The sequence below is a fragment of the Urocitellus parryii genome, chromosome 10 (genome assembly GCF_045843805.1).
Source record: "Urocitellus parryii isolate mUroPar1 chromosome 10, mUroPar1.hap1, whole genome shotgun sequence".
Taxonomy (NCBI): Eukaryota; Metazoa; Chordata; class Mammalia; order Rodentia; family Sciuridae; genus Urocitellus; species Urocitellus parryii.
In genome coordinates, this window is record NC_135540.1 from 27243338 (window position 1) to 27255385 (window position 12048).

At 41.5% G+C, this 12048-nt stretch overlaps 1 protein-coding gene across 1 annotated transcript in view; it reads left to right on the forward strand.

Annotated features, from left to right (window-relative positions):
• Trim2 (tripartite motif containing 2) overlaps positions 1–12048 on the forward strand; it is a 107728-nt gene that overhangs the window by 56640 nt on the left and 39040 nt on the right. The window contains exon 3 of the mRNA XM_077803257.1: positions 1004–1241. Within this exon, the coding sequence (XP_077659383.1) occupies positions 1004–1241 (238 nt within the window). The remainder of the gene's footprint in view (positions 1–1003; positions 1242–12048) is intronic.

Below are 12048 nucleotides of genomic sequence, written 5' to 3' on the forward strand. Positions count from 1 at the left end.
GTCAGTTTTTCCTTCTGAAAAACCAGGAGAGTGGGACCAATTCAGGGGTTTTCGAATTCCATTTGGCTAAGCAGCAGGAAAACATTAAATAGTCTTTGTTGTTGTTTGTGCTTTATTTTTGCAGCATTGGGGATTGAACCCAGGGCTTTGCACGTGCTAGACAAGTGCTACCACTGAGCTACACCCTCAGCCCCAAGTCTGGTTGTTTAGAGCTTGGATTATGGTGGCAAACTGCCTGGGTTCTGAATCCTGTTCTGCACTTAACCTTGGGCAGATCACCTTAGTCTTTCTCTGCCTGTGTGTCCTCATTTGTCTAAGGTGATCATAATAGAATTTCCTTTGGGAGTTCTTTGGAAGTACTTTGAATAAATATGGTGGTCATCATTAGTGATTTATTTCTTTAATTAAATTAATTTAGTTGATGCCTGTTAAAGGGGAGGAAGGAGAAGAGATGGTCTCTCAGTCTGGGTGTCCCATTCTGCTTCACCCAAACATTTCCCCTCTCATGTGTTTTTAGTATCTGATTATGGTCTCTATAATGAATTCAGCGTTAACAAAAATGTTGGACATGTTTCCACGTCCACACGTTTGGAAGCTCTGTGCTAACTATTGTAGACCATTGCTTCTCAAATTTGAATGTGTGTGTGAATCACACATTGGAATCCAGTAGTCTGGACGGGGCCCGAGATTCTGGATTTCTACCCAGTTCCCTGGGAGGCGTAGGCGGCTCACCCTGAGCCACACCTGTGTGCCAAGACTCTAGAAAACACTATAGAAGTCAGTGACGCTTTTCTTTCCATGAGCACAGCTTGACAGGACCACTGTGAGAACAGGTTAGCTCTTGGTTTCTGGAATATCATTTCCCTAGTTAAGGACTCTGGAAGGGATTTCTGCAACGTGGTCTATATAATTGCTGAGAACATGGAGGGAATGTGCAGGAAGTGGTGCATCCATCCCTTGGGCTGCTCCCTGCTGACTGTCCTCCTGTCTTCCTCTGCAACAGGTGCCTGCAGAACTACATTCCCGCCCACAGTTTAACCCTCTCCTGCCCAGTGTGCCGCCAGACCTCCATCCTGCCCGAGAAAGGGGTGGCTGCGCTTCAGAACAACTTCTTCATCACAAACCTGATGGACGTGCTGCAGCGGACGCCAGGCAGCAACATAGAGGAGTCTTCCATCCTGGAGACCGTCACCGCTGTGGCTGCGGGAAAGCCTCTTTCTTGCCCAAACCACGATGGGAATGTAAGTGAAGGGGATGGTGGACACTGCCCAGGAGCCTTATGGCTTTGACCTTGGGCTCATCAGAGATGATAGGTTAAAAAACTCCACCTGGAAAGTGAGGGTTGGTTGGTTGGTTGGTTTTTGCAGCACTCGGATATGTTGGCCTGCTCACTTTCTCTGATCAGAATTATTTAAATGATAAGATCCATTTTGATTGTGTCTGCTTAGCCCCTACTGTTGGTATCCTCAGGAGAGCAAGTCAGTACCTGTTTGCAAGCTGGGCATAACTTGTCCCACATCAACATCTGTGTCATAAATTATGGGTAAAGATTTAATAATGGATACATTCTGCAAATTGAGAGTGATTATTAAGATGTTAATTAATTAGAGCTGTTTATTTTTCTTGGGATGGAAATTTTTCCTGTATTCCCTTACGCCCCATTCCTTAATAATAAATAGAATTTGAGGCTATAAGTAGAATTTGAGGCTATGAATCATAAATTAGGATTAGAAGTAATATATCATGGATTAGAAGTAATAGATCATGGATTATGAATTGCCAATATGTTTTCCTATTAGCAAGAACAAGTGTCACTTGTGTGTCATCAGATAACTGATTGACTATAGTATGTTCTGTAACCTGAAGAGACAGCATGGTGTCATGGCCAAGAGCACTGGCTTTGGGGTCTGCTGGCCTAATTCAAGTCCTGTTCCTAATCATAATCCCTGAGTCAGCTTTGGCAACTTTATTAAACTCTCTGTGTCTCATTTCCTCTTGTGTCAAAAGGAAGTAATAATAATATTTACCATATAGGACACAGGAAAAATGAAATGTTTGAATCATATGGAACATGTGGTAAACTCTCAATAAAGGTAGCTATTAAAATTCTTTCTTGGGCTGGGGGTGTAGCTGAGTGGTAGAGGGCTTGCCTAGCATAAGCAGGCCCTGGATTCAATTCAGAGCACCATGCTCCCAAAATTATAATAATAATAAATATATATATATGTTATTGAATCAAAGGCCTGGACATGCTCATCATGTGCCCAACCACTGAACTACACCCCTACTACAATTTCTAATCAATGACTTTGTTCACTTTTTTCATTATATATTGGCCACTTTTAAAGTACTTAACTGCTTATAATAAAAAGCCCCTGTGTAATACAATCACTAAGGCAAGCAAGGGGTTGTTAGAGGCAGGTCATAATTACCAGCCACAGTACTCTTTGATGACGTCATGTCACGTCACTTTCTCTGCCCACTGTGCCGTAGCTTCCCTGGGCTCCTAGGGCTTGCCAAATGGTTTCTTACCTGCAGGACTGATGGTCCTGTTCCTTCTGCCTGGAATGCTGTTTGTGTCTTCTTAATGTGGCTATAGCCGAGGCAGGCCACCTCTTGCACCATGGCCCTCCACGTCACTTCCTTCTTGGCTCCGTGACACTCACCACTTCGTTTGCAGATGGCTACTTTTTTTGTTGTTTTTTTTTTTCCCCTGGCATCAAGGATTGAACCTAGGGGAGCTTAACCACTGAGCCACATCCCCAGCTCTTTTTAATATTTTCATTAGAAACAGGGTCTTGCTGAGTTGCTTAGGACCTCACTAAGTTGCTGAGACGGGCTTTGAACTCACGATCCTCTGGCCTCAGCCTCCTGAGCTGGTGGGATTACAGGCATGCATCTCTGCACCTGGCTGCAGATTGCTACTTAAGGGTCCTCTGGCTTTCCCTTTAGAATATGAGTTCCTTATGGGCAGGGACCTGGTTCATTACTCCCCTTAGCACCAAATGCAGAATCTTACACATGGAAGCCAGTCATTGCACGTTTATCCAACAGATTTGCCCAACAACATACTTGGTTCCTCAAATGCATTCTGCAAAGTTGGTGTTACCTTGGTTTTTTAAATGAAAAGACTCAGGCTTGAATAGTTTAAGTCACAAAGCTAATTGACACGTCATAAAAGCTAGACCTGGAAGAAATGGCATCCTGAGTTCTTTGGTAGCTCATACAAGACACACTGTATTATGTATCACACTGCTTAAGGAATTTCAATCAAATACTGTATTATGTATCAGTCATTATTTAACTGAAAGCACAGGAGACTATTAATAGCTATCAGGTGTTCTGTGCATTGCACTCCAAGAGAGTATTACCTGGTAATTTTTTTGGGAAAAAAAAACCTTAAAGGCATGCCTTCAATAGAAGTTTGGGTGTTCTTGTGACCATTCCCACACTGGCTGATACTGAACATTGTCTTTTCTTGGAACTCACATCTTATCAGTTCTAAAAGGCCATAAGAGTCAGCCATGAGAGTCCCCTTCAAGTGTAGGCCAGACTCAACTTGATAGAGGGGTAAAGTTTAGAAACATGAGGAGACCTGCTTTAGACCCTGGTCTAAGTTTGGAATGTAAAGTAGCAAAAATGTCGAATAAGAAATGATGGCAGTGGGGAAGGAAGGTAACATCACTAAGCAAAAGAAGGATGTGGTGGAATTCATAAATGGATGGTAGCTGGGAGCAGCTCAGGCATCAGGCAGGAGGTGATGGCAGGCACGGGTGGCAGTAGAAGTTATAGAGAGGAGCTTAGAAAGCTGCGGGAGAGATTGTGACCAGCTATAAATATCATCAAGAAAATGTTTGCTTGAAATTCCTTAAGCAGTGTGAAAGCATTGAGATCTGTTAAATAAAAGGTGGCTATTTCAGTGGCTTTAAGGAGGAATGGAATAGCAGAGACTAAAGGATGGGACACTGATTCTGGATTTATTTTTTATTTTATTTATTTATTTTTTGATTCTGGGGATTGAACCCATGGGTGCTTTGCCACTGAGCCACATCCCTAGCCCCTTTTATTTTTTATTTTGACACAGCGTCTTTCTTAGTTGTTGAGGGTCTTGCTAAATTGCTGAGATGGGCCTTGAATTTAACAATCTTTCTGCTTCAGCCTCCTGAGTCACTGGGATTACAAGTATGTGCCACCCTGCTGGGCCAATTCTGAATTCACTGAGTTTTCCAAAGAGAAACCATCAGATAGAACTAGAATAGAATCAGTGGCTCTAGAGAAGAGAAGGCAAATTTCAGAGAAAAGAGTACTCTTTCACTTGAATATCTGCCTCCCACAAATGAAAATATATATTCTAAAATCTGTTAAACTAAACTATTAAGATTGAGATTTTGTAGGGCATAGTGGTACACACCTGTCATCCCCATTACTGGGGAGCCTGAGGCAAGAGGATTGAAAGTTCAAGGGCAGGCTAGGCAACTCAGCGAGACTGTGTCTTAAAAAGGCAGGTGATGTCGCTCAGTGGTGGAGTCCTAGTACAAGGCCCTGGGTTTAGTCCCCAGCACCACCACAAAAAAGAAAAAAAAAAAAAAAGGAAGAAAAGATAAAAGAAATAAAAGGAAAAAAAGGAAAGATAGAAAACCACCCAATTCATTTATGATGTACTCATAACCCTGATGACAAAACCTAGTGACGATAACAAGCTATTAATAATTCAACTGTGGTAGTAGCTATGAACTTCTTAATTAAAATACCCTAGCAAATTCTTTTTTTTTTTTGGTTAGACACAGTATCTTTTTTTTGTTTATTTATTTTTATGTGGTGCTGAGGATCGAACCCAAGGCCTCACGCATGCTAGGCGAGCGCTCTACCACTGAGCCACAACCCCAGCTCCCCCATAGCAAATTCTTAATATGTAAGAGAACTTACAAGTTAAGAAAACCATGATCATCGCAAAAAAAAAATGAGAAGGAACTCAGAAAATCCACAGGGGGAGGTTTTCTAAGTGGCCAATAACTGTGTGCGTGTGCTTGTATACACACACACACACACACACACACACAGATATTAAACATACTTCACAAATAATCAAATCTTTGCAAATCAGCTACAATCTTTTGAAAAGATAATAGCCAGTGCTGATGAGGAGATGTATATTGAGATATTTTTATATGCCGTGGGCGGAAGGGTAAATTGCTCTTTAGAAAGTTGATGTTAATTTAATAAAATGTAATGAGTGTTTTCCACCACCATTCATCTTTTAATATAGTAGTTTCACTAATAGAAATATTTCTAAGGAAATACTTTGATATGAAGACAAAGACTTAATATTAAGAATGATTGTTGTGGGTCTGGGAATGTAGGTTAGTGGTAGAGCACCTGCCTATCATGTGCAAGGCCCTGGGTTACATCACCAGTACCACAAAAGAAGAGAAAAAAAAAAAAGAATGTTAGTTACAATTTTTATATTTCAGTAAAAATTGGGAATAATCTAAATGTGCAATATTAAGAACATTGTTAAGTTATATTAAGTCCAAATAACAGATTGTTGGGTAGCCATTAAAACTGAGGGGGATTTATTTTTATTTATTTTGTTGTCGTTGTTGTTGTTTGATACTGGGGATCAAACCCAGGGCCTCACATGTGCTAAGTACATTCTCTACGCCTGAGCTACACCCCAGCCCCAAACTGATGTTTTTCAAAACAAACGACATGTATGTTGGTATACATGAATACGTTTATGTTTAGAGTTTTTTTTTTTAATTGTATGATCACAGGGTATACAGTATAGAAAGGAGAAAGATGTTTTTGTGCAGAAGAGACAAAGTTGCAGAGAGAGTAGAGAAAGCAAAGAAACTTTTGTGCTGTCCATCAGTCCAGTGTTCCCAGGAGCTCTGCAGAAGTAGTGATGACGGGTTAGACAGGTAAAATCTGGGACATGGAGGGCTCTGGAATGCCATTGGAGCTTGAGTTTGTCCTGAATCATGGGGAGCTATTTCATTAAAGGCTGTTAAGCACCAGGCACAGTGGCACACGCCTGTAACCCCAGCAGCTCAGGTGGCTGAGGCAGGAGGATCTCGAGTTCAAAGCCAGCCTCAGCAAAAGCAAGGCTCTAAGCAATTCAGCGAGACCCTACATCAAATTCATTTCAAAGAAGCCAGAGAAAGTGAGGGTAGATTCAGAGTAGAGGAGCCGGACACAGGGGAGGCTTCCCACCTGGGAACCTGCTAGAATAACCCTCAGAGGAGCCCTGGTCCAGGCCTGTGGGAATTAGGTTGGAGGAATGGACCAAGGAGTTGACTGAGTGAGCTGGTGGGCAGAGGCACCAGTCCCAAGTGACACTAGGTGACTTCCAGGTGTGTAGCTTGGGTGCCCAAAGAAGCGGTGGTGCTACCAACTGAAATCAAAGTTGGGTCCTTAAAGTTACTATGAACTCTTATAAAATAGAACTGTCCATCTCAGGGAAACTTTGGAAATTGAAATCTGTTGTCATTGCCTAAAGGACAAATTAGGAAAGCATTCCTAAAGATGTATTTCCTGAGCACACCTCAGCAATGAAGACCTTTGGGTACTTGCTAAATGGAAACACTCCCAGAGATGCTAATTCCAGCAAAGTTAAAGACTTCTTTAGGTTAAAACTTCATCCTGCTTTCTATCAAACACCTCTCATCAATTCACATTAAAAATTAACTCCATCTGAAGAGTTTGACCCTCCTTGAGGTGAATGAAGCTATTTAAAGTATATTTTGAGCACTGTGAGACGCTGAGTCATTAGGAGTCTTTGGAATCATAAAATTTATAAACCAGCAAGAGGCCTTGGAAAATGAGCAGCGTGTGTCTTAAATCATTCTATTGTTTGATCATAGACTGTACAAGTTCAGTGCCGCTGCTCTGAAATAGGGGTCCTCATTGCATATTCAAGCCCAATGCATGCAATATTCCAGACAAATTGCTGCAGTTAATTGCCATGGGTAAATCTTTAAAAACAAGTCAAGCGTCTGAAGGTTAATAAAATCGGGTAATTAACAGCAAAGCAGGATGCTGCCATCATAACGGCCTGGTGCTGATTAGCACGTGTGGATAAAAGCCTGTCATCTGCTTTAAGTGCCGTGACACTCTGTCTCCTAATTAAACTGCCATCGCAGCTCTGTCCAAACACAAAAGAAAAGGAGGAATAGTGGTTAGTGATCTAAGAGGGTCTCTGCACTTCGGGCTGACACTTGAGCTCTTGTCTCCTGAGCCCAGGTACACAAATGACCAGGAACCTTTGTTATTGCTTGCTTAGGTGGCCTTCCTGTTGAGGTCGTTAAGAGGAACACTGGATTAGACAAAGGAGAGTGAAGGGAAGGGCAGGGGATAGGGAAAGGAAAGACAGTGGAATGAATCTGACATCACTTTCCTACCTACGTATACAAATACACCACACTGAATCTCACCATTGTGTACATCCACAAGACGGGAGTCCTAATTAGAATCAGATATATTTCCATGCTTGTATAATTGTATAAAAATGGACAGTAGACTGTCATATTTAACTAAAAAGAACCATTTTTAAAAAAAAAAAAAAAAAGAATGTTTTGCCACTAACAAGTCCTCAGTTCCCCCACCAGGATTAATTATTGGGATCCTCAGGGCTGCGAGGCCCTGACCATCCTTTTTATGTTAGAAATACACATAGTCCTGCCAATCTCCTCTTCTGATGTACACAAGTGGTGATTATCTGTCAACAACAATAAGCTCATCCTGGCCTCTGGCATGATCTCCCAGCCCTGGGAGCAGCGACCTCATCTCACTGGGGATGGACGAGATGGATGAGCTCAGCTGAGCTGTACACTTTACACAATCGACTCTCAGCTGGAGTCGCAGATGTCAGAACCCAAGCACGAGTGTTTGTGAATGACTAGCCGTGGACACTTCAAAATTATTTCAGGGCCTTTGCTCCCAAGACACAGTTAGGCTATTGAATGGGAGCCAGGGACCCCAGGTCTGCTGCTCTCTCCTCAAAGCAATGATGAGTTTGGGTTTTAAGGTAAAGTTCACACAACGTCAAATTCAACATTTCAACTACTGAAAAGGGCACAATTTGTGGGTGTCTTCATAGAGTTGTGCAAACATCACCACTATCTAATTCCACAACATTTTCATTATCCCCCAAAGAATCTCCAAACTCATAAGCAGCCCCTTCCTTCTATTAATGGGATGTTCTACATGTAGTGAATTTCATCTGTGAACCGCTCTTGCTTTCCTGGGATAAATTCTACTTGCTTGTGTTTGTATAATCCTTTTAATATGTAGCTCAGTTCTTTTGTTAGCATTTTTGGTGTGGGAGGTACTGGAGACCGAACCCAGGACACTTGACCACTGAGCTACAACTCCAGTCCTCTTTATTTTTGTTTTGAGATAGGAGGCTCAGTGGTAGAGTGCTGCCTGGCATAAAGCCCTAGGTTCAATTCCTAGCAATACACACACACACACACACACACACACACACACACACACACACAGAAATTTGATATAGGGTCTCCCAAAGTTGCCAAGGTTGACCTTGAATTTGCAGTCTTCCTGCCCTAGTCTCCCGAGTCCTTGGGAATACAGGCATGCACCATGGGCCCAGCCTCTTTTATTAATATTTTGCTAAGGATTTTTTTTTTATCTATATTCTTAAAGGATGTTGACCTGTAATTTTCTTCTCCTTGGTTTCAAGGAAATAGTAGCCTAATAGGATGGCTTAGTAAATATTCCTCCTTTTCAGTTTTTTGAAGAGTTTGAGGATTGGTACTGCTTCCTATTTAAATGTTTGTCCGAAAGCTGGGTGCCAGGGTGCACATCTGTAAACCAAGCTACTCCAGAGGCTAAGGCAGGAGGATCTCAAGTTCAAGGCCAGCTTGTGCCATTTAGGGAGACCCTATCTCAATGAAGGAATGAATGTTTGGTAGAATTTATCAGCGAAGCTGTTTGATTCTGGGCTTTTCTTTGAACTTGTCTTATTACAAGTCTATTCAGACTTTCCGTTTCTCCTTTGAACAAGTTTTGGAAGTTTGCATATGTCTCGGGGTTTGTCTATTTCATCTAGGTGATCAATTTGCTGGCATACTACTATCCTTATCTGTTATAATTCTTTTTATTTCCCTGTCAGTGGTGATTTCCCCCTTTCCTTCCTGTTTTTAGTAATTTGAGACTTCTGTCTTTTTTCTTGGTCAGTCTAGCTAGTTTTGTCAAATTGCATTATGTCCTTTTGGTCAAGTGTAACTGTCCTGTTTGTTGCAACACCCTGGCCTTACATCTCTTTTGACTGGCATTAGACCAGCCGCGCTGGCCCCAGTTTGGTTACAGTCTGCAGGAAATATCTTCTTCCGTCCTTTCCCTTCCAACCTATTCTCAATGGGTCTTTGGACCTCCTGAGCTTTCTGATGGAAACCTGCCGTTCATGGTGAGTATCTCTTGTGTGTGATGAGTCACTGCTGTCTTGCTGATTTCAGATTCTCCACGTCTCCTAACAGTTTGCCTAAACGGTATCTGGATTTGGATCTCTTTATGTGGTGTACATGGAGTTTATCACACTTTGCAGATTTATAGATTTGCACGTTTCTTCAAAATCTGGCAAGTTTCCTGCCATTATTTTATCCCCTTTCTCTGTCTCCTTCTGGGACTCTCATGGTACATTGTTGATACGTGTGAGGGTGCCCTACAGGTCTCTCAGGTTCTGTGACTTTTTCTTCATTCCTTGTTTTTATTTCTGTGTAATCTCTATGGTCCTGTCTTCACCTTCACCGATTCTTTCTTCTGCTTACTCACTGCGGTGGAACTCCTCTAGTGAATTTTACTTTTTTTTTTTTTTTTTTTCCAGATACTGGGGATTGTACCAAGGGACACTTAGTCACTGAGCTACATTCCCAGCCCTTTTTCAATCTTTGTTGTTGTTGGGGGTAGTACTAGAGATTGAACTCAGGGGCACTCAACCACTAAACTGCATTCCCAGCTGTTTTTTCTTTGTATTTTATTTACAGACAGGGTCTCACTGAGTTGCTTAGCACCTTGCTATTGCTGAGACTGGTTTTGAACTCACAATCCTCCTGCCTCAGCCTCCCAAGCTGCTGCTGGGATTACAGGCATGCACCACCACATTTTAATATAATTACTTTTGATTCTAAAATATTTCTACTTGGTTCCTTTTTATAATCTCTCTCCCTTTATTAATATTCTACATTTGATGAGACATGGTCTCATAGTTTCCATTAGTTCTCTTTTTCTTTCCTTTTTTTCTTTCTTCTTCTTTTTTAATTCCATGAGGATATATAAAAGGGAGTTTATTTAAAATCTAGTAAATTCAGCCAGGCACGATGGCCCAGGCCTGTAATCCCAGTGGCTTGGGAGGCTGAGGCAGGAGGATCATGAGTTCAAAACCAGCCTCAGCAACTTAGCAAGACCCTCTCTCTAAATAAAAAATAAAAAGGGGCTGGAGATTTGGCTTAGTGGTTGAGCATCCCTGGGTTCAACCCCTGGTACCAAAATAAATAAATAATCTAGGAAATTCAATCTGGACTCTCTGAGGGACAGTTTCTGTTAATTTCTTGTATTTTGATGTGGACCATACTTTCTTTTCTTTCCTTTTCTCTTTTTTCATTTCATTTTGTTTGTTTGTTTTCCCTTTTTTTAAGCTTTATTTTTTAATGGAAACTGGACATTTAAAATATTATAATGTTTCAACTCCAGAATGCAGACTCTCCCTCCTCCCTATGATATTTTGTTGTTCCTTATTGTGTTTTTTTGTTTTGTTTTGTTTTGTTTTGTTTGTTTGTCTTCTTGTTGGTTTGTCGACTTTTCAGAATCAATTTTGTAAAGTCTTTGATTTTTGTCATGTGTGGCCACTAACACGTTCCCCTGGTTTAGTCTAATCAGCTAGTGATACGACAGATTTCTTTACTCTGCCGTTTTCAGTGATGTCACTCCACGGCCATCAACTGTTTTCAGTTATTAATTTGAAAGAGGATTAGTGATGGCAACAGATGCTTAGTCTTTCTTGTAAATAATGGTCTCTTGCCTTGAGGACTTTTTGTATTTTTAGTGACTCTATGTTACTTTGTATCTCTCTCTCTCTCTCTCTCTCTCTCTCTCTTTTTATTTGTATCCTTTGTCATCTCACTCCCAGACTGCTGGAGAACTTAACTCACAACAGGAAAATGTCACTAATATGCCTTTGTGACTTCTCAACACAATATGGACACTGATTGCCAAATAAAATTCACCTTTGGCTCAGACCCATTCCAGACGTGAGGGCATGTCCCTTTCTCTCAGTCTCAGCCTGGAGTGATGTGAGAAGTGTGCCAGTGATTGAATAGCCCTGTTCATGTGTCCTGTTCCCCTGGACACTTTTATTAGCCCCAACACCCTGACTCACTTGGGAAGAAGTCTTTTCACATTCTACTCTTGGACTCTCCTGTGCTACGCATGCCCGGCACTGGGTCTGCTTTAGAAGAGTTTCCTGAGCCCTGACTGTGAAGGTGAAATATCAGTAAACAGGAATCCAGTTAATAGTCTAGAAAGAATAGGTTCCGATGTAAGAATCACCTTCGGCTAAAGCCATGGAGTGACAAGGATCCTCAGCCTTCAGGAGAACTATGTAAACTTCACAGATCCCTGAGGAGGATGATATGCCAAGGAAAATCTCAGAATAGAGTGAGGAATGTTCTTTCATGCTCTCTTCCGCTAGCCCTTTTTTTTGGGGGGGGGGGAAGAAACCCCTCAGATTAAAAATATTTTCAAATAATGAATACAATACATATGATACAGGGTTTATAAATTCTTACCATGTTTGTATCCCCAAAATAATTTCTAAAAACTTTGTGATAGGAAGTTTATATGACTTCATATAGTTTTAGATCACTCCATCTACTGGTCACGTGAAGGACTGTCCAAGAATAGAATGTAAAATGCCAGAAAGTGACTGAAGCGTCTTCCCTCAGAGAGCAGGCCTGTCCCCAGAGAAGGAATGACCCCTTGGGAGGGTTCCTTAGCTCATCCAGTCCTTTGGCAAATAAATTTTAAACCATT